Source organism: Mustela nigripes, chromosome 10, assembly GCF_022355385.1.
Source record: "Mustela nigripes isolate SB6536 chromosome 10, MUSNIG.SB6536, whole genome shotgun sequence".
Taxonomy (NCBI): domain Eukaryota; kingdom Metazoa; phylum Chordata; class Mammalia; order Carnivora; family Mustelidae; genus Mustela; species Mustela nigripes.
The window spans coordinates 31,066,622-31,089,861 of NC_081566.1; the positions used below are offsets into that span (position 1 = coordinate 31,066,622).

The 23,240-nt window shown below is 46.1% G+C and overlaps 3 protein-coding genes across 6 annotated transcripts in view; 2 read left to right on the forward strand and 1 right to left on the reverse strand.

Moving 5' to 3' along the window:
• The window catches only part of DISP1 (dispatched RND transporter family member 1), a 176,287-nt gene extending 173,388 nt beyond the window's left edge, over nucleotides 1-2,899 (reverse strand). For all 4 annotated transcript variants that reach the window (XM_059412947.1, XM_059412943.1, XM_059412944.1 and 1 more), the window contains exon 1: nucleotides 2,810-2,899. The gene's annotated coding sequence lies outside the window, so the exon portion shown is untranslated. The remainder of the gene's footprint in view (nucleotides 1-2,809) is intronic.
• Nucleotides 2,900-16,283: 13,384 nt separating this feature from the next.
• LOC132026122 (receptor-interacting serine/threonine-protein kinase 2-like) lies at nucleotides 16,284-17,862 on the forward strand. The gene is given in 3 exon segments (XM_059414049.1): nucleotides 16,284-16,518; nucleotides 16,521-17,473; nucleotides 17,476-17,862. Coding segments are annotated over 3 exon segments (1,575 nt in total).
• A 2,892-nt stretch (nucleotides 17,863-20,754) lies between these two features.
• On the forward strand, nucleotides 20,755-22,368 carry LOC132025983 (protein O-glucosyltransferase 3-like). The gene is given in 3 exon segments (XM_059413941.1): nucleotides 20,755-20,858; nucleotides 20,860-22,181; nucleotides 22,184-22,368. Coding segments are annotated over 3 exon segments (1,545 nt in total). The 3' UTR covers nucleotides 22,303-22,368.
• The last annotated feature ends 872 nt before the right edge of the window (nucleotides 22,369-23,240 follow it).

Sequence of the window (23,240 nt, forward strand, 5' to 3'; positions counted from 1 at the left end):
ACTGAGTCCATTTATATAACCCAACCTATTATGATTTAGCATTAAAACTATTTTTTAAAAAATAATAAAGTAAAAAATGGCTCATAGACATAACTAAGTGTCTGGAGAGTTGAAAATTTGCCAAGATTTATGGGATCAGACTCAGGAGAATGAACAAGACTGTACCAACAGGACTTCAGCCCTTTTGGCGACTCTGATCCCCCATGTCACACTGGGGCCAGGTTACCTTAGTCACTGAGAGAAAAGGTCTAACTTGGCAGAAGAAAAAGACAGAAGTCCTTCTAAAAGGGGTTGACTATGCCTCGGCCAATCTTGCTGAGGGCCATGCTTACATTACAGACAAAGGCAGCTGGCTGGTAAGTTAGCAGAAAATCAACACTCTCCTTGGACCCTCCTTGTCCAGAAGCAGTATTCCTCAGCAGTAACAAATACTCCTGATTCCATCAAGTGGCAGAAAAGGCCTTTCTAACTAGGGGGTACAGATAACTGAGAGTGGACTATGTAATTATAAAATTGACAATCAGAGAACACAGAACCAAAAAACAACATAGCAAACTACTTCATATATTACAAACAGGTGATGATGGAAAACAACAGAGTGTAAATACATGTATACAAAAACAGACTTGACTTTGGGCTATCAGTGTTTTAGTAGTTCTCCCAAAGCACAGATATGTATTTTACCATAGCAGAAACAAAAAGAAATAATAAATCCATAAGAATAACTAGTAACTTGCTGTACCCTCATAATAAATTTCCACTATTGGTTAAACTGTAAAATGTGTCTAAGTCCTACAGAATAACACATAGATTTATCCATAAAAATCTTAATAATTTACTCAATTAGGACAAAGAACAAAAATTCCAAAGATTATCCAGAACATAGACCAATCAAATTTCAAATATATCATTCAGACATATAACTAGAAACTTGCCATAGAAGGCAAGCTCTTGTGTTTCAAAAACAAGCCTTTCCTCTACCCAAACTAAAGTCTTAAGATCTGCACACTTTTTCACGTGTTTTACCTCCCAAAAGTTAACGGAAAAGGAGAACACATTTTTTAAACCAAGATTTTATAAAAAATTGAGGACAAGCCTTGTCAGAAAAAGAACATTATCTAATTTAAAGAAATGAGATTGAATTAATATGTATGTATGTAAATGTACACAATGGTTAATTCCATAACTATAAAGATCAGTGTCTTTTCATTTTCTAATATGAGAAATTATTCAATATGCTCAATTACATGTTTAAAGCATTGTTTATTCCTAAGCATTGCTTTCCAATCATGTCCCTAAATATAAGGAAACCATAACTATGTCACTCAAGCACAGACTTTCAAGTCCATCAAGAGTTTATGCATGTTACTAATATTGTAATCTGAAATCTGGAACAGAGTAGATCTTAACTGTTTTCCCCACCCCCCCAAAAAAAGATGATTAAGTATGTGTGGTGATAATCTGTCATCAGTTTGACTGATGACTATTTATTAATAAATATTTTATACCTCCATAAAACTGGGGTTGTGGAGGAATTTATAAGCTAGCAAGACAGTAAGGCACCAATAAATATAAAATATTCTGGTTTATTTAATTAGTGCAAGTCAGACCACCAAATCAGATCCAAAAATTCCCTGTACCAATACAGTAATTTGCAAAATAAAAAAGTTTAACACTTGAAATAGCAAACACCTGCAACAGGCAAGGGCTCATCAGATCTCACCTCCACCAACCACAGTGGAATGCTGTCCCTTGCTACCCTGCCCAGTTTGTACACCCGAGGCTCACAGCCAGCTGTCTCCATAATTACACTTACGGGAGACACTACATGATATAGAGTGGGATGCACAAATTCATTGCAGGCAATAAAGCTTATATATAACACAGACAATAGCTGAAATTAATAATGATTACCTCCGTCGAGGTTACAACAAGCCCATACACTTCACTGAACACTAAGGAAAACTGAATGTGTTTAATGTGTACATGACGACAGATCTGGGGTCATTAGTATTTGTTAACACGCTGTCAACTGCAACGTAGTAGAAATGTAAGGTAAGTAAATTCTCAGGAACTAGTGGAAATCGGCTGCAGGGCTCTGTAAAGTTGAGCTTTCGGGTTAAACCGAGCAGGAAGCAATAGGTAACTCGGTGGAAGCGCGTCGGGGAAGCAGAAGGGGAGTGAGTCCCACTGCCGTTGTGAAGGCACATTCAGTAGCTAACCCAGAGCGCTGCGCACTCAGGGAAGACCGCCCAGCAGGACCACGGGTCTCGGGGGCGCCTGGCTGGCGCCGTCAGGGGATGGAGGTCCCAGCCCCACCGCGGGGCAGACGACTACAGGCAGTGCATGACCTGACGGCTCTGACAAAGACAGCGGCACGAGTGACCGCGGACAGCGGAGAATCCACGTTTTCCCGGGAATGCGAGCTCTCCTCCGGAGACCCGCACTGGGTGAGCACACACACGCCCCGTTAGCCGGCACCACCTGGCACGCGGGTCCCACGAGCTCGGCGTCCAGCAGCGGGCGGCCGGCCACCTGCCCTACGCTCGGAGTCCGCACCCTTCCCGTCTGCGACCCCCGGACGACTGCTGACTCTTGCCGCCAGCTGCGGACGCCGCCCCGCGGTCCGCGTCCTCCGGGCTCCCGCCTTCCGGGACGCATCCCCTGCCCAGGGTCGCCCGCGACCCCCGCCCCGGGCTCCCCCTCACGCCTGTCCTCGGGGTCACCCGCGCCCGCGGCCCCCGACCATGCTCGCCTCCCTCAAGCCCCGGCGCGCCCTCCGGCCGGTGTCCGGCCGCCGCGTCCCTACCCGGTCTCCACGTCCCGCAGCGCGGGGTAGCAGCGGCGGCGACCGGGCCGAGACACCTCCACTGACGAGACGAGCGCCGGAACGCGCCAGCTCGGATGCCAACCCGGAGCCGCTTCCGCCTCCCACCGGAAGGCGTCAGCGGGCGGGACCGGAAGTCCCGCCCCGGCGTGGAGGCGCGGGGTAGGAGAGGCCGGGGCGCTTTGGCGGCCGCCCATCCCCCGGCACTAGCTCGGTGCGCCGCGGTCAAGTCGGAAGGCGTGCGTCGTGGCCCGCGGAGCGCCTGAGCCTGGCGGGAGGCCACCTCACGTCCGCGGGCTGACCGGGAGCGGGGTGACGGGAGCGGGCTACGAGCTGAAGGCCGGAGGAGGCGGGAGTGCATGCCGGGGAGAGGGGCGCCGGACACAGCTCGGCCGCGTGGGGGAGCCGAGGGTGGGGCGCGGGGGACTGCGTTGGGGAGCCCCGGGTCTGCATGGCGGGGGGGCGGGCCGCGGGGCGCATTGGGGAAGGCTGTGGGCATGTCACCCCCACCGAGCGAGATGGCAGCTGAAGCCGCAGGGAAGCACAGAGTGGGCTGAGAAAGATGAAACTTGACTACCCGCTACAGTAATGAGGATCGTTGGCTCCCTGTGGTTATCTTCTGGCTTGCTACTAGTGTTTCATAAGTACCTTCTTGTACACCAGGCCCCGCTTTTCCGTTTTAGAAAGAAAAAGCATGACAACAATTTTTCTTTTCCTTTTGGTAGTAGCAAGGTATGTTGTGAAATAGCAGGATTGTTACAGAGGAACGGGAGAATGGAGGTCGTACGGAGTCTGTACTCAAGGTCACAACATCCGCTCTGGATGGAGTAGAAGGGTACAGCTTGGGTTCCCCCACCTTGGGGAGGCGAGCAGTCCATTTGTGGTGGCCTATGAAATAACCCAATCATGTGGTAGAGAGTTGTAACTGAAGGAATGAGAAGATGGTGTGTGAGTGTGTGCGCGAGCGTGCGCTGGTCCAAGTGCACAGGGGCTAGGCTACCAAGAAGTAAAATGTAACAGGCACTCCATGAAATGTTTGGCTATAGGTCACCACAGCTGTTGGTTGCTTAGTTGTTAGAATGCCCTAACACACAGGACAATCCCTTAAAGAGCCATATATGCATATACAGGTGACCCTCTTCTAGGGCAACCAAACGTCTTGGTTTGCCCAGGATTGAGGGGGATCCCAGGACACTGGAATTGTGGTGCTTAAACTGGGATAGTGCGTGCTAGGAAAAGTGGGACAAGTTGGTCCTTCTATCATCCCCTGTAAAACAGATTAATCCAGAGATGGACACATCTTAAATCAGGCCACTTAGACGTTTCCCCCACCCCCAGGAATTTAAAACATGGCATAGGAAAACACAGAAGATAGCCCTTAGAGCAGTCACATAAAGGGCAGTGCCCTAAAGAAAAGATCAAAGATCGCCCTTTGCGAGGCAGGAGATACCCCTGTGTACTTCCAGACATTTTGTTGCTTGACTAGCCAGAGAAGGCTTCTGCTGCTTGCAGGCACCCACAGCACACCCTTGTTGAAGACTATCCGCTCTCAGAGCCTCTGCTGAATGGGTCCATAGTCATTGCCACAGCAAACTGCAACAGATCCACCACAACACCAAATAGCTTGAGAATTTCATGCACAGATCTGGGTCATAATCGGAGCTGTAGTTGGTCTCTCTTGTTGAGCTTAAAAGGTCATGTGAACCTAGAATTGGCTTAGGCATGAGCAAGATGCCCAAGGTCGGTGGAGCGAAAGAGGGGAAACTGGAGGGAAGAGAGAAGACAGCATTACCTGAGAGGTGTTCATCTTAGTCCCCACCTGCCAGGTTTTGATTTCTACTCCCTGTGGTGTCCTGCTACACTTCCTGTCCTCAAATTGTATTAAAATTCTGTGTCCTTCTGGGATACCTGGGGGGCTCAGTGTGATTTCGGCTCAGGTCATGATCTCAGGGTCCCAAGATGGAGCCCCGTGTCAGGCTCTGCACTCAGTGGGAAGTCTGCTAGAGATTCTCCCTCCGCCGCTTCCCCTCCAAAATAAATTTTAAAAAATTTTTTAAAAACTAAAACAAATTCTGTGTCTTTCCAATAAAGTCTGCATTTTTCTTGCGTTGGTTTTAGTAGATTTCTATTCCCAACACTGAAACAGGACCGCAATTCACAAGGCACAGATTGCCTGCTCACCCTACAGCAACCCACTCTTCTCACCAGAGCTCTGAAGCTAGCTTGTCCTCCCAGGCCAAGGACAGGAGGAAGATTTGCACACCTCCACTGCTGTCTGGTCCCTTCAGGAAAACTGCCTCAGTATCACAGGGTGCATGGGAGGGAGACAGGGAAACCATGTATTCCAAAGTCATTATGCAGAGGGGAGAAGGAAAGTCCACTTGGACGGAGCGGTTTTCCCAAGGTCAAATAGTTCAACCGTCCCAGAGACAGGACTGGTTCAAATCTCCTCCCTCCTAGTCTGTGACCTGATTTTCTGGTAGGGAGGGGGGAGTGCAATACCCCCCCCCCCGGACCCCACTGCAAAGTCCCCAAGTGTGCAGCTGAACATCCTGGCCTCCAGCATCAGCCAGACTGCAAAATCATGACTTCCATTTCATTGTCAGTGATGGTGGCAAACAGAGCTTACTCAGAACCTGGAGAGAATGTTTTAAGAAAAAAATCTCAGGACTCACCAACTGGCTCAGACAGATGAATGGGTTCATTAATAGAGCTAGTAAGGCTAGTTTAAAGTATGTATTTACACTTTTCTGTACTCCATCTCATGCACACATGGGTGTTTTTCTTATTTGTATTCATAAAGATCAACCAACATCACCATCCTCAGCAGCACTTCGGTCCACAGCTGAGCCTTCGTCCCTTTGCACACAGTTACTGGTAATTTGTTGCAAAATAAACTCCTGTAGTTGGAGGCGATCAGAACAGCATGTTCCTGGGAATACTAACTGCTTACTGTAAAAATCATATTAATTAAAATTATGTATGGACTGATAAGGTCAGCCAATGTTCTCCAGTTGATAATTCCCAACTGGACTGTAGGGTCCTAAAAGCAAGGTATTTTTATATGAGGCTCTCAATCTGTTGTGATTCAATAATACCGCTTTAAGTGAAAGTTTATTCATTACATTTAAGGTGGCGTTTTCTTCCTAAAAGAGGAGTCTGGGGAACTGCCCCAGAAATGTCCCCCAATTGATTGGCACATTTAAAAACACAACCTTAGATATTTTGGTCTAATTTGTTTTATTGTGGTGAAAGATATAAAACACAAAATTTACATTTTGGCCACGCTCAAATGCATACACTAGACATTGTACATCATAATGTTGTGTGGCAGCTGTCCCCATCCATCCCTAGAACTTTCTCATCTTCCCAAACTGAAACTTCAGACCCATGAAACAGTAACTCTCTATTCCCTAGCTCCCCTAAATCTGATTTTGGTCTAGGTCTATAGGTTTTATATCCCATAGAAATACGTTCAACACAGATCTATAGCCTCTGCAAGTAAACATTTATAAATAGAAATAAAATAGGGCCTTACTCACCTCTTGTCTCCTATGGAATTCAAATGAAACCTGTGATTTCCACAGGGACACCTTGTATAATAATCAGGTATTTCTACTTCAGACCTCTTTAAGACCTATACTCGTGGAAACACCACCTGTAAAACACCATAGAGAAACTTGGCATGGTTCTCATTAACTGGAAATTTAGGGTGGTTGTGTTCTGAAGGACTTTTATACGAGCTGATAACTGTAAATGCCAATCCGTGCTTGTCTTTCTGTAAAAGCAACAAACACCATACACATCTGATCAGAGCTCAAGCCTCATTATGTTTTCCTCCCAGAGGCTTCACAACTAAGCAGCAATGCTCCTACCAGACAAAGCTTCACCTGCTTCACCCCAGCGGGGCTGGTAGAACAAGCCTTTAGTCATGAATAAAGGTTGCACTACACAGTTTGGTAACAGAAGTAGACACGCAGTTCTACTCCCAACTTGGAAATTTTACCACTAGCTAAATAATAGAATGATTTTTCAGCTCAATGATACAAACTTACTTCCAAACTTTCTAGGCCATGTGAAGCCAAGGACCCTCCTGGCTAATTCTGTGGAGCCCCTTCTGGGTCACCACACCTGGACTGCCTGCATATAAGCATGTCCCAAAGATTGCATGGGACAAACTTATCATAAGAAAGTATTTACTTATTCTGGGGCGCCTGGGTGGCTCAGTGGTTTGGGCTGCTGCCTTCGGCTCAGGTCATGATCTCAGGGTCCTGGGATCGAGCCCCGCATCGGGCTCTCTGCTCCGCGGGAAGCCTGCTTCCCTCTCTCTCTCTCTCTCTCTCTCTCTGCCTGCCTCTCTGCCTACTTGTGATCTCTGTCTGTCAAATAAATAAATAAAATCTTTAAAAAAAAAGTATTTACTTATTCTTTATGTGAATTTCGAATATGAGCATCCTCTAATTTTATTTGTGAGCTCCGGCAACCCTGCTATACATAAGCAAGATTCCTTAAGTATAGCATTGCATTCTTTTCCTCTTCCAAAATATGTATAGGGCATTAGACGGTCTCACAACAATCCACCCTTGTACACTTCCCTTAACATTTCATAATAAAAGACAGAAACAAGTCAACAGATCTGTGAAGGGTACTGTTGAGAACTCAATGGAATGTGTGGAAGCCTGAATTCAAGAGAGAGATCTGATTTCCACATGGTTGTAAAGCAGTAGCTTAAGGAGGAGGCAGAGTTCTAGAGTCTAGGATTTTATCCGAGAACTCGGTGGGCAAGTGCTTTTAAGCTGGACTGGTTGCTTCATGGTACTGACTATATCTTTTATTCTTTCTTTCTTTTTTTTTTTTTTTTTTTTTTTTTTTTTTTTTTTTTTTTTTTTTTTTTTTTTTTTGCTTCATGGCAGTCAAGTAGAATTTTCATATTAGAGGAGTACAGCCTAGAAAATGTTGGAGGAATTTCTGGAAGAGGGAACACTGAGACATTTGCAATGCCAACCTCGCTCTCTGCACCCTCTTTACTCTCTGCACTGTCTTTACTATTCACTCCAACAAAGACTGGGAGAGCAGACACCCTTCCCAGGCCAGGAACGTGCATGTGCCCACTCATGGCCTGGAGATCTGCCTGTGCCCTCCCTGGGCTGGGGACCCGTGTCAGTCGCCCAAGCCCCCCATGCGGAGGCCCCTGTCCTCTTCCTGGCCCTTGTCTCACTTTGTCACCTGAGACATCTTGCAAGCATTGTCTGTAAACACCTGTGGCTTCTCTCTATGTGGAGTATGACCAATAGTATCTAGACGGACACAGGGCTTTCCTATCCGTCCTTTTTAAATATTAGCCTTTTGCCAACAACCTTCTTATCAACTAAGCATGCTCTCAGTCTTCTGTTCATTCAGCAGGTATCCAGACAGCGTCAGCCCTGCTCAGCTCATCAGGAAACAAGACAAAACAATCCCTACCATGAGCAGTTTGCATTCTAAAGGCTTGTGGCTGGGGGGTGGGGGGCAAAAATAAACAGTGTAGCAATAAATATGTTACAATTTAACAGTTATTTATTCACATGATGATAAATGTTCATTTGTTATAACTTAACATGTTTATCTTACATCATGATAAATATTTTAGGAAAAAGTAGGGCACTGTGAAATACAGGGGCAGTGGTGGGGAGGGAGTGAATTACAATCATCAAGAAGTGGTACTGGGGCGCCTGGGTGGCTCAGTGGGTTAAGCCTCTGCCTTCGGCTCAGGTCACGATCTCAGGGTCCTGAGATCGAGTCCCACATCGGGCTCTCTGCTCAGCAGGGAACCTGCTTCCTCCTCTCTCTCTGCCTGCCTCTCTGCCTACTTGTGATCTCTCTCTGTCAAATAAATAAAATCTTTAAAAAAAAAAAAAAAAAAAGAAGTGGTACTGGAACAGAGACTTGAAACAAGTGAATAGAGGGCACATTTGGGGAAAAGTTCCAAGCCAGAACAGCCCGGGCAAAGGCCCTGAGGCAGGAGTAGGAAAATTGAATTCTGATGTCCAGCTCTGAAGCTTGCAGTGTGCTCACACTGTGTTTCGGATCCAGCTCAGGCTCAGACTAGACTCCCTTCCAGAATGACTGATTTGCCTGCATTTCTGTCTGCCCCCTGCTCCTAACCCTGTGGACTCTTCCTTTTACCCACTGTCCCTGGGAGGTTACCATGGGGTCAGGAGTGGGACATTATTTCTCCTTTCTATTGGCATTAGCTGGGCTGATCCAGCCTCATCAGGTCCCTGGAGAGTGGGAGTCTGCAGTGTTCCCCAGTCTCCTAGCCCTGTAGACAGGATGCTCCCTGCCTCCCTCCCCAGGTGATGTCCATCACCCGGGTAACCAATTCCCTACACAGATTGTCTTCTTTTGGGTGACTTATTCCTGCATGGAGCTTGACAGATGAGGAAGCTAGAATTGACATCCCTGAAGTCACAGGCTGTGTTTTATTGGGCTCCGATTCCAAGTACCCAGCAGAGAACCCAGCCAGTGACTGTTCTTGATCAAGGTTTGCTGAACAAATAAAGCACAAATATCCTCTCTACTCAGCAGCTAAGTAAACTGAGACCAGGGACTGGAGGCATGACAGCCAGCCCAAACTTTGTCATTACAGATTCAGAGAACTGCCTTGGTTTGCCTTGTCAGAGTAGGGCAACCTGTGCCCAAGCCCCCCCCCCCCCCCCGCCTTGCAGAGGGAATTTGTGCAGAATAGGGAGGACACACATGGAAAACACAGTTGGGAAGAGTCAGTCCTCATGCACACGGTCATTAGTCCATGGAGGCTCTGAAGCAAGGAGAGAGTGTTTAGGTTAAAATTATTTACTGAAATCATTAGCATTTGGCCCAGTGCCCACCGAAAGTCTGCCAAAACACGGGCCACTTACCAACAGGGAGCCCCAGCCAGACGCTGAGCAGCTTAGTTTCATTTGCTCTGGGAATACTCATGCACTAAGGAAATGCCACCCCTGTTTTAAATGCTGGACTGTATTCCCGAAAGGAAATTGGGTTGTAATAGAAATGAAGCCCGTGGTACCCTGACCATGGAGCAGGGCTGCTCGGCCCCGCATGCAGTGAGCATGGAACAGACATGATACTCTCCCACCCACATTCTTTATTAGAGCTCCAGTCGATGACGAAATCATCCTGCAGAACTTAGACTGCTTTGGATCCTGTAACAAGTGGATGAGAGTCTGTTTGAGTCTGATGCACTTTTCCAACCGGACTACTGCCTCCACATAAACTCCTTTTTTTGGATTGCTGTCATGGCCTCCAGACTGGACTTCTGGCCACTTGCTCGGGCCATACTACAGGTTGCTGTCGGGTGTTTTTCCAAATCTCCTTTATTTGGTTCAAATACGAGCTTTATCCCTTACTGACTGTGTGGCCTTAGTTAACTTGGTCACCCTCTTTGTGCATTGGCTTCATCATCTAAAATGGGGACGATAACAGTACCTACCAGATAAAACTGGTACCAGGTTGAAGTTAAGTTAAAGCGGGTAGAGTACTGAGGACTATGCCTGCACACTGACACCGAGATATAAGTGGTGGTCATTCTTGTCACACATGCAAACACTGGTTGGCTTCTTGCCGCTTTGGGGATAAAATGCACTCCTTTAGCAGGTACGGGTTTTCCTCCTCAGAACCTCCAGCTGTCTTTCTAGATTCATCCTCCAGCTTTTCCTTTTCCACTTCTTCCCATGATTATGCGTCTCCTCACCCCTCTGACAAAACCTATGTTCTTTCAAGAAAGTTCTGTGAGTGGGAACTTGAACACTGCTGTCTCCCCTGTCTTTTCTTATTGAGTGTCTTTTCATGTGCTTTTCTCTATATGTGGAACATTCTTCTGCCTCTTCTTCCATGACACATGCCATCCACCTTCCAGGCCCTCCCAGCTATGACTCTCTCTGTGCAATCCCCCAGCGTCCTTCAAACAGGGAAAGCAGCTCTGGTCCTCCAGGCCAACGGAAGCCTTCATGTCTCTGAAGGGCCAATAACCACCGTGTACACCTCCTCAGGCCATTGTTTCTTGTCTCTCCTCATATGAACTCATACTCCCTAGAAGGCAGGAAACATACCAAGACCGATGACTTCAGTGCCTGGCATGTGTTTGAGAAATGTGCAAGTAAATGAACTGATCACAGAAGAGCAATTTGGAAAAGGGCAAGGGGACTGGCCCATCACTCGAGGCCTCCTGCACCACCGTCGCTAGGTGAGAGGAGCTGAGACTTTGGGCCAGGGTGACTTCTGGCTCCATGACTCTAAGAGAAGCTAGGAAAGTTCCGTGCCGGTGTTAACATAGTTGGTTGGATGCAAATGGTAAACCTGAACTGGACTCCAGTGTTGTCATTTCATTGTACTACTTTTTTCAATTTTTATACTAAAAAGATGTGTAAATAAATACATAGGATGGACTAAATGTTGGTTCTCAAGGTAATGAGTTTCGTGAGAGTTCACAGACAGGAGAGCTCAGGTGCACTCATGTTTCATACAAGGGGTCGTCCTTCCAACTGGAAGATCTGAAAAATGCACATTGAATCTATGCCTCTTGCTAAGAAAAGTCAAATGCAGAGAATGATGAAGTGGTGGGTGAAGAAAGGCGGGTGCTGCAGGGGCAGAACAAAGGAGCTGCTTGCCAAGAGGACGGTCGACAGTGAGGTGAGCAGGGAGCTAGCTGTCCAAGCTGCTCCAAATCCCCAGTCAGTGTGTTTATGTCACTGACATGCAAAATGAAAAAGGTCCAGCAGTGGAAATGCTAGCAGCTTTTCCTCGATGGACACACAGAGGACGCAGCCGGGAAGATATCTCTTGGCCTCTGTGAAGTTTCTCCTTTTCAGACTTGACTATGTCACAGGGAAGTCTGACACGGATCATATGGGAAAGTAGAGGTGAAACAATGAGCCTGCAAGGAAAATCGGTCCTACATATATTTTTTAAAGATTTTATTTATTTATTTGACACAGAGAGAGAGAGAGAGAGAGAGAAAGAGTAGGAACAGGGGGAGCGGCAGGCAGAAGGAGAAGCAGGCTCCCCACTGAGCAGGGAGCCCAACGCGGGACTCAATCCCAGGACTCTCAGATGATGACCTGAGCTGCAGGCAGATGCTTCACCCAATGAGCCACCCAGGCGCCCCCCTTCCTACTTATTTTTTTAAAAACAAGCATATGTTTAAAATATTAAAATCATTAAGGCTGAAGAAATACCAAGGAAGATGTGGGGGTACAGGAACCCTCGTGTTTTTCTGGGAATGGGATCAGAACAGTGCTGTGGGAAATAACATGGAGGGTCTTCACAAAGGTAAAAACAGAAATACCATATAATCCAGTAATTCTACTACTGGGTATTTACCCAAAGAAAACAGAAACAATTCGGAAAGCTGTGTGCGCCCTATATTTATTGCAGCATTTTTTACAGTAGTAAGAGGAACGGATAGTGATGTGGTATAGACTGATAATGGAATATTGCATAGCCATCGAATTAGGAATGAGATCTTGCCATTTGAAATGATGTGGATGGAGCTAGAGGGTGCTATATTAAGTGACATAAGTCTATCAGAGAAGGACAAATACCATACGATTTCACACATATGTGGAATCTAAATCTCAAAACAAACAAGAGCAGGGTGCCTACTGCTCCCCCTGCTTGTGTGTGCTCTCTTTCTGTCAAATAAATAAAATCTTTAAAACAAACAAACATAAAACCCTTAGTCATGATATGAAATGTAGTTTTTTTTTAATTAATAAAAATGAAGAAATGCTTTGGACCATTTTACCTTTATCTTCCTGTTTATTCACAGATGAAAGAGAAAGAGAAACTTTCCTGCTTTTTCTTCTCAGGCTCCCAAGGAGATCTGTTTACAGAGGTAGAGAACATTCTTTTTCTGCATAGAAAGCTCAGCTTCCGGAGGCAGGGTGCAGCCCTTACCTCTAGCACCCAGTGAGAGCGGTCAGACCTGGGTTCCTGTGAGTGTCCTTGGACCCACAACTGTTCCTCAAAATTTAACATTTTTGGAAATAAATAAAATAGAAGGTTTTTTTTTGTGTTTTTTTTTTTTTTAATGGAAATCTTTAGGATGCTTGGGTCCTGGGATTGAGTCCTGCATCGGGCTCCCAGCTCGTCGAGAAGCCGGCTTTCTCTCTCACTCCCCCTGCTTGTGTTCCTTCTCTCACTGTGTCTCTCTCTGTCAAATAAATTAATTAATTAATTTTTAAAAAGGAAATTTTTAAACAGAAGTGCCCAGATAAAAGTATAATATTACCCCAAGTTTGAAAACAGTCATTTTGTACAGTTTTCAGGGCTGGGGGAAGAATCCTGTTTCACCGTGGGTGTGGCGTCCAGCCAGCAGATCCAAGTGTAGGTTGGGAAGAGTGTCACCCCACAGACGAAATGGGAGGCAGCACCCTCGGCTGAAGTTCTCTAGGATCTCAGATATCCAATCCGATTACTTGTGTAAGAACGCAGACTTGTTGGATCCCTTCAGGAAACTATTTAAAAACTATGGTCATTTTTCTACCTCATGGTCTCTGCTTGTGCCCCCTCTTCCTTCAACAAATGGGAAACGCCTGAAATGATCACTGGGAACAAGAGGAGAACCTTGGGCGCCTGGGTGGCTCAGTGGGTTAAGCCTCTGCATTCGGCTCAGGTCGTGATCTCAGGGTCCTGGGATTGAGACCTGCATCGGGCTCTCTGCTCGGCAGGGAGCCTGCTTCCTCCTCCTCTCTCTCTCTGCCTGCCTCTCTGCCTACTTGTGATCTTTCTCTGACAAATAAATAAATAAAATCTTAAAAAAAAAAAAAAAAAAGAGGAGAACTTTCTCCCATCCTTCGTGAAGGTCAAAGCTCAGAATTCAGCCAAACCGCTCTGAGAATTCACAATATGCCTTGGGGGGTGGGCAACAGCTCTCTCCCCTCAGGGATAGGCCTTCAGGAATTTAGGGCTTCTCGACCTTCATTGTGCTATTCCCTCCACCCATCTTCAGCTGTCTTTGCTCTGAGGACCTTGGGGTTGGTTTTACTTTGTTTTGTTTTGTTTTGTTTTTTCTGGACGTCACCCAGATGTCAGCGATTCTTAACCTTATTTCACTCATGACCCCTTTCGAGAACAAGGTGAAGGGTTTGCATCTATTCCTCCATGACAAAGCATGCCCATGTGCACACTTGTGCACACTCAGTTTTGTGTATGATTTCCATATGCTCACAGACAATCTTTTGGTTTGGGTCTTATCTTAGAAAACCTTAACTATATAGATAATGTGGACCCAATATATTAGAAACAAATATAGCCTATGTTTGTAAAGTCTTTGCAATGAATGGTTCCACATAGCTCAGTCCCTTCCCGGGGCAAGTTTGTCGAGCCTGGGTTTCAGAAACACACACCATTGGAGCCAACCCAGCCCATCTCCTCACCTTGGGCTGGTTTCACGGTCTGCAGAGTAAAAGATTCAGGAATGCTGACCAGACTACATGTTTTGCCTGAGGTTGTACTTCTCTATTACCAGAACATCCTTTGAATTAGCCTTTCTTTGGAAAAATGTCTTGACTAATTTGTACTCCCTCCTCCCTGCTCCCACCTTCCCTGAATCATACTTCTTTATCTAGAGGTGAGGAAGATGGAAACATGACCAAGATAAGAAAGTCAAACTGTATTTGTGAAATACCTGTGGTGTCATGGGTCCTGAGTTTCTGAGTACCAATATGCAATGACTTGTGTTGTCAAAATAATCATTCTCACGTGGAACAAATCTTGAGACTGGAGAATTTAGCGGTGCCATTAGAACTAATGAGGATTATGATTGTCCACTAATTTGACAATGAGAGTTTAATTGCAGTGGGACACTATAGAGATATTTTTCATTTATATACGAAAAGATAAATCCAAGGACTGTAGTACTTTAAGAAGCCATTTCAAAGCCTTTTTGATACCATCTATTTCAAACTACCAGACCTCTTTCAGGGGCTTTGAATCAGAAGGTTCCTGAGTAAAAGCCAAGTAGGTAGAAAGGAAGAACAGTAAGTAGAAGGAGATGTTCCAACATCTTAAAACGAAACTGTATTTTTGTTATTTGCCATTTCTGCGTATGCACGCATTCTTGAGGAGAACATGAAGAGGGGCCGAGCACAGAGGCATGTTTGCAGGCACAGAGTATGGCCAGAAGAAGGACACAGGAGCACAGCTCTGGGACACCAGTCAGGAAGCAAATGGAGGCGGCAGCCCAGCCTAGCACACCTGCCTTGTCAGAATGTCTAAGGCAGAAGTGAGCGGCTGTCTGGATATGAGGGATTAAGGACCCAGGGGCTGCTCCAGACTGAGCCAGGGAGGGAGGCTCTGGCAGCGATCTGGTTGGAAGAGGGTAGGGGAATTTCCCTGGAGCTGTTTCCAAAGCAAGCCTGCCTAAACTATGACAAGTGCTTGCTGTGGATTTTCCTGATTTGGGGTAACCTGAAGAAGGCCAATGGACCTCTGGTGCAAGGTGTCCCCTAAGTGCTCCTCTGGAGCTTCTGTTAACATGCTATCTTGCTCCTTCTCTCCCCTTTTTTCTCTCAGAAATAACCTGCTAGCTACCCCGCTTCCCACTCCTCACCTGGGCCATCTCTGCCCCCAGCCCCTCTGTGTGCAAATCTCCGTGCCCACTCCTCTGAGCAGAGTCACTTTAGTGGAAGCTCATGGGTCATTCTCTCATCTGGACTCCCTTAAGGGTGTTCATTAAGACCATTTAATGAGTACAGTTTATAGCAGACAGGTTTTAGTGACTGTACCTCATTATAACAAACGTGGCTCACATTTATTCTTCTGCTTTTCCAAGGACTTTACATGAATCTATGCATCTAATCCTCACTATAACTAGAGATTCCCTTGGCCTATCCCTGAACTTTGTAATAATGAAATTGTGCAATAGGTACATTGTAGCTTCTTGTACTCCACATTTTGTCTGTGAGATTCCTCAGCAGTGTTGGGAGTACAGTAGCTCACTCATCTTCATTGTGTCTAGAGTTCTAACGCTTCCACCAGAACAAGAGCTGCCCATGTCAGTTTACACGAGGACATCAGAGCAATACGCCTCCATTCCCATCTAATGCCAGGATTACTCGTGCTTGAGTTCCCAAAGTTCTCCGCAGATATTTTAATTACAGTTTTTAAATAAAGCTCTTGCCAAAAGGAAAGAAAAGGAGAAATTTTACCAGTGAAATTCCTTGCTTGTGATTGAAGTAAGCGGGAGAATTCTGAAGCTGGTCTCTGGGCTCTAGGCTTGAGTTTAAGAAGGTAGAGCCAGATGGGCTGCCTCCTGACCTAGTGTCCCTCTGCGAGAAGTGCCTGGCAGCTCTAGCTCCCGCACAGGGGGGCAGGTGCGGGCGCCCAAGCGCAGCCGATGAGCCCCGGAAACCACCGAAGCACCAGGCACACCCAGAGCGGGCCAGCGGCCTGAGCGCCCACAGGGTTCCCGACCATGAACCAGGAGGGTATCTGCAGCGCCCTGCCTACCATTCCCTGCCACAAGCTCCCCGACCTGCGCTACCTGAGCCGCAGCGGGTCAGGCACCGTGTCCTCCGCCCGCCACGCAGACTGGCGCATTCAGGTTGCCTTGAAGCAGCTGCACATCCACACCCCGCTGCTCGACAGTGAAAGAAATGATGTTTTAGGAGAAGCTGAAATTTTACACAAAGCTAGATTTAGTTACATTCTTCAATTTGGGGAATTTGCAATGAGCCTGAATTTTTGGGAATAGTTACGGAATATATGCCAAATGGATCATTAAATGAATTCCTCCATAGGAAAACGGAATATCCTGATGTTGCTTGGCCACTGAGATTTCGCATCCTGCATGAAATTACACTGGGTGTAAACTACTTGCACAATATGAATCCTCCTCTACTTCATCATGACTTAAAGACTCAAAATATCTTATTGGATAATGAATTTCATGTTAAGATTGCAGATTTTGGTTTATCAAAATGGCGTATGATGTCCCTCTCACAAACATGGACTAGTAAATCTTCACCAGAAGGAGGGACAATTATCTATATGCCACCTGAGAACTATGAACCTGGACAAAAATCAAGAGCCAGCGTCAAGCACGATATCTATAGCTTTGCAGTGATCATGTGGGAAGTCTTATCCAGAAAACAGCCTTTTGAAGAAGTCACCAATCCTTTGCAGATCATGTATAGTGTATCACAAGGACATCGACCTAACACTAATGAAGAAAGTTTGCCACTTGATATACCTCATCGAACACTTATGATCTCTCTAATAGAAAGTGGATGGGCACAAAATCCAGATGAAAGACCATCTTTCTTAAAATGTTTAATAGAACTTGAACCAGTTCTGAGGACATTTGAAGAGATAACTTTTCTTGAAGCTGTTATTCAACTAAAGAAAACAAAGTTACAGAGTACTTTGAGCACTATTCACTTATGTGACAAGAAGAAAATGGACTCATCTCTGAACACACCTATAACTCATGGACCACAGAAGGAATCATGTGGATCCTCTCAGCTCCATGAAAGTAGTGATTCTACTATAGCCTCAAAGTCCCTGACAGCTCCTCAAGAAAATGATTTTTTATCTAGAAAAACTCAAGACTTTTCTACACTGTGTCACTATCCAGTAAATCACAGTTGCAATAGTAACATTTCTGTTCAGTTCAGAAGAGGAAATTTTGTGATCACAAGACTACCCCAGGCTCTTTAGCAGTGATAACTCCACTCTCAGCTGAGGGAAATTCAGAGCGATTACAGCCTGGCATAGCCCAACAGTGGATCCAGAGTAAAAGGAAAGACATTGTGAGCCAAATGACAGAAGCCTGCCTTAACCAGTCATTAGACGCTCTTCTGTCCAGGGACTTAATCATGAAGGAGGACTATGAACTCATTAGTACCAAACCTACAAGGACTTCAAAAGTCAGACAGTTACTGGACACCACTGACATCCAAGGAGAAGAATTTGCCAAAGTTATAGTACAAAAGTTGAAAGATAACAAGCAAATGGGTCTTCAACCTTACCCGGAAATACTTGTGGTTTCTTGATCACAATCTTTATATTTATTTTAAAATAAAAGCTCATAAGTGGAAAAAAAAAAAAAAGAAGGTAGAGGCAGATCTTAGCAAAGTTCAGGAAAAGGAATAGAAATGTCATCTTTGGAAGCAGATGCCATACTTTAAAAATGTGGAAAAGAGGAAAAATTAAACTTCTTAGGTAATAGTTCTCATTGTCTGTAAGTTACACTTCCAAGTTCCAAGTACTGACCATTCCCGGATCCCAGGGGTTCGCTTACTGAGTAGCCCGCAGGCTCCAAATGTACCCAATCATCCAAACCCCAGCGATAGCCACATACATGGACGTTTGAAGACTTAGGAAGTTGGACATCTTCTCCAGATTATCCCTTTTAAATCGAAAGTCTTGTTGCTTTACATTTAAAATCTCACGGCTTTGATAGCCAAGTTGTGGCGGTGAAGACCTTTACCAAATACTTTGCTCCCTGGTATCAGGAGAGGAGACTGGACTCCAATGAACCTACAGAACCAACAAGGTGGCTGGATCTTTCAGGATGCCAAGACAATAGAGAAGAACCTGGTTGTTTCTGTCTTTATTTTACAGAAAAGAACAATTATATTCTCATTAAAATTTCAGGCAAAAATGAACAGTTTCCTTCCCCAGCAGACAGCTGGACATGAGGGTCCGTGGTCAGAGGACAAGTTGTCAGAGCAAATCGCGTGACGGATGCAGCTTTGTCTTATTCACTCTGGTATCTGCAGCCTACAGGCCCAGCGCAGTCCCGGGGCATCTGTAACACCCAGGAAATAGTCGCTGGCTGGATGGGACAGGGATGGGAATGAACAGATCACGGCGAGGCAGGTGGCGGTCAGAGGCAAGGGAACGAAAGGAGGACAAGCAGAATCTCCCTCTTTCTGTAAATTAGGAGAAACACAATAGGTAACTTTCCAAATTACACAGAGAAAACAATCTCTAATTCTTCAGAAAAAGGGCATTCTGAGGACATGAGGAAAAGCTATGTTGACCCACAGCGACATCTCGTGCCCAGTCCGCAAGCAGCATTCAGCCCCGTGAGAAAGGAGGGTGGAGAGCTGACAGGTGCAGCGGGTGAGAGACTGCTCAGGTTTGCGGGGGGCTTGGCACTTTACTAAGCCCTTGTCTCTGCCTTATTTCACCCGGTATCCTAGCCAGATGCCACAGACTGTAATCAAGTCCGATGGGGTCTGGGCTCCTGGTGAGCTGGGCTCCCTCTGCTCTCTGTCACAGATGGGAAGGCGTGGGCGGGAGGACGCGGCCCCTCGGCAGTGCCAGACGACAGAGATGCATGGAGGGCTGGGCAGCCACCGCAGGACCTGCACAGTGTCTCCTCAGGGGGAATGATGTCTCTGTCTGCACTGGGGGGCCCATGAGTGACCTTTCCAACCCCTCTTCCCTGAGAGCCCCGGACCCCAGAGCCCGGCATCTGCCACATGACTGTGTCAGGATTTGTGTTCACAGGATGTTCCCAACACACTGGTCCCAATGGTCTCAAAGGGCTACAGCTGGTCTCAATGGTCTTATGTCTCCAGCCTTTAAAATGCCCACATTTCAATGACTGATGGACAATTTCTGTCCCCTGTCTTGGACTCTGGCTTCCTCAAGTGAGGGTCTTTCTTGTACCTGCAGCCCCAGCACTTGGGGAATGTAAATAGGAAATAAAGTTTTGGGACTTCATCAAAATCAAAAGCTTCTTCACAGCAAAGGAAATAGTCAACAAAACAAAGAGGCAACCCACGGAATGGGAGAAGATATTTGCAAATGACAGTACAGACTAAAGGTTGATATCCAGGATCTATAAAGAACTCCTCAAACTCAACACACACAAAACAGACAATCATATAAAAAAAAGTGGGCAGAAGATATGAACAGACACTTCTCCAGTGAAGACATACAAATGGCTATCAGATACATGAAAAAATGTTCATCACTAGCCATCAGGGAGATTCAAATTAAAACCACATTGAGATACCACCTTACACCAGTTAGACTGGCCAAAATTAGCAAGACCGGAAACAACGTGTTGGAGAGGATGTGGAGAAAGGGGAGCCCTCTTACACTATTGGTGGGATTGCAAGTTGGTGCAGCCTCTTTGGAGAACAGTGTGGAGATTCCTCAAGAAATTAAAAATAGAACTTCCCTATGATCCTGCAATTGCACTCCTGGGTATTTACCCCAAAGATACAGATGGAGTGAAAAGAAGGGCCATCTGTACCCCAATGTTTATAGCAGCAATGGCCACAGTCACCAAACTGTGGAAAGAACCAAGATGCCCTCCAATGGACGAATGGATAAGGAAGATGTGGTCCATATACACTATGGAGTATTATGCCTCCATCAGAAAGGACAAATACCCAACTTTTGTAGCAACGTGGATGGGACTGGAAGAGATTATGCTGAATGAGAAAGTCAAGCAGAGAGAGTCAATTATCATATGGTTTCACTTATTGTGGAGCATAACAAATAGCATGGAGGACATGGGGAGATAGGAGAAGGGAGTTGGGGGAAATTGGAAGGGGAGGTGAACCGTGAGAGACTATGGATTCTGAAAAACAATCTGAGGGTTTTGAAGGGGCAGGGGGTGGGAGGTCGGGGTACCAGGTGGTGGGTATTATAGAGGGCACGGATTGCATGGAGCACTGGGTGTGGTGCAAAAATAATGAATACTGTTATGCTGAAAATAAACAAAAAAAAAATTAAAAAAAAAAAGAAAGAAGAAGCAGAGACAGGGAAGTTCCCTGGTTTGTTTTTTTTTTTTAACCCAAAACTCCAGGACACAAATATTCAAAGGTGTTCCTCCTCTCTCTCTATCAGGAAGGACAAAAAGAAATTGCCAGCAGCTTTATTTTCTTATTTTTTTTTAAAGATTTATTTATTTGACAGTTAAAATGAGCATAAGAGTGCATGCAGAGAGCCGGACGCCGGACCCCGCGACCACGCGGCCGCTGCCACTCGCCCTGCTCGTGGCCACGGGGGGCCCCAAGGCGCCGGTGAGCGCCGTGGAGCCTGGTGTGGGGGCCCGGGCTGCGGGCGGGCATCGTGCTGCCCGTCTGCTACTTCTACCTGCAGGCTGTGAACTCGCAGGGCCAGAACCTCACTCGCTCGCCCCCAGGTCAAACACTATTCAAAGTAGTAATCAAATCTCTTTCACCTAAAGAGTTAGTCTGGATTCACGTCCCCAAACCTTTGGACAAGAACGATGGGACATTTTTGATGCGATATAGGATGTATGAAACTGCCAGTGAAGGGCTGAAAATAGAGATCCTTTACAGTGATGAGCACGTGGCTCAGTCTCCTTATATTTTGAAAGGACCAGTGTACCACGAGTACTGTGAATGTCCAGAAGGGGATCCTCAGGCCTGGCAGAAAACTCTTTCTTGTCCAACCAAGGAACCACAGATTGCAAAGGATTTTGCTTCCTTCCCCGGCATCAATCTCCAGCAGATGCTAAATGAAGTTCCAAAAAAGTTTGGGGATGAGAGGGGTGCCATTGTTCACTACACGATTCTCAATAACCGCATCTACTGGAGATCTTTAGGGAAGTACACAGAGTTCAAAATGTTCTCGGATGAGATTTTGCTGTCACTGGCAAGAAAGGTCCTTCTCCCCGATTTAAAATTTTATATTAATCTTGGAGATTGGTCTCTGGAGCATCGGCAAGTCAACGAAATCCCAGGCCCTTTGCCTATTATTTCATGGTGCGGCTCCCTGGATTCACGGGACATTATCCTTCCAACGTATGACATCACCCACTCCACGCTCGAAGCAATGAGGGGTGTCACCAATGATCTCCTCTCTATTCAGGGAAATACACGGCCTTCCTGGATCAACAAAACCGAGAAAGCTTTCTTCAGAGGTAGAGATAGCCGAGAAGACAGGCTCCAGTTGGTACAGCTCTCCAAGGAAAATCCAGAGCTCCTAGATGCAGGAATTACAGGATATTTCTTTTTCCAAGAGAAAGAAAAGGAGCTTGGAAAAGCTAACTTGACAGGTTTCTTTGATTTCTTTAAGTACAAGTATCAAGTGAATGTGGATGGGACCGTGGCGGCTTACAGATATCCATACCTCATGTTGGGTGACAGCTTGGTTTTGAAGCAGGACTCGACGTATTACGAACATTTCTATATGGCACTAACGCCTTGGAAACATTATGTTCCAATTAAAAGAAATCTTAGTGATTTACTAGAGAAAGTTAAGTGGGCCAAGGAAAATGATGGAGAAGCCAGGAAGATTGCAAAAGAAGGGCAGCTGGCCGCGAGGGAGCTGCTGCAGCCACGCCGGCTCTTCTGCTACTATTATGGAGTACTCCAGAAATACGCGAGCGCCAGTCCAGCAAACCCAAAATACGTGATGGGATGGAGCTCGTTCCTCAGTCAGATGATAATGCGTCCCCGTGCCAGTGCCTCCGGGAAAGACCTTCCAGAGAAGAGCTTTAAGTCAGCTCCCATCGACAGTCCTGCAAGTGCCAGCGACAGGTTGAAGGCAAGCCTTCAGACAGAGGCCGGGCGGCGGTGAACGCAGTCGAGGAGACATGTGGACAGGCAGAGCAAGATGAGAGCAAGTGTTACAGGTCTCTTTGAATATAATTTTCTGTTGTGTAAAAACCTCCATCATCAACATCACAGTTTCTCGAAACAGAAAACTTGCAGGTCACTGTGGACAGAGAGGCTTTGCCAGAATAGAAATCATTCCCTGTGAAATGATTTCCACCATATTTCCTAGTTTGTTCACTTTCCCTCTCCCTCTTCCAACTATGAAGGGAAAATGTTGGTGCAGGTTCCTCCCCTCTTATTGAATAATTTCTCCTCCTACAAGCTGCTTTGGACATTCTGTAATAGCAAACCTCCTCTTGGAAGGTCTGATAAGGATAATTAAGGAAGAAGAGCGTGGCTCCCTTGTTGAAGGTAGCTGGGAGACTGTGGAGGCCACATTTTTCTGGCCCAGCAGCATGGAATTTTTGGCTGAGCCAGCGCACAGAAAGGGATGATTTTAACAGCAGGCTTTCCGGAGGCAGGGAGACCGCGGTAAAGGGAAACAGGCGATGTTCCCGCCTGAGCGGCTGGGCTTCAAGGACCCGTATCCTCCCCGCCCCCGGAGGCCTGCTGCTAGTTCGGGGTTTCTCAAGGGCATCGTCAAGCAGGCTTGCGTGACCAGTACGATTTCTCATTAGTGATATTTCAAGCAGCCTATCATTCTGAGGGACGGTTACATTTCCCCCTTTTTGTTAATGCAGAAGCAGCAAAATCCGTTTTGCAAGTTCTTGAACCATTAGTCGTCAGAAAGATTTCCATGAGCATCTGAGGACTAAGCATAAAATGATTATAGCAATAAAAAGTGTCATCATTCCACCTATAATGCCAGCACCAGTGTTTTG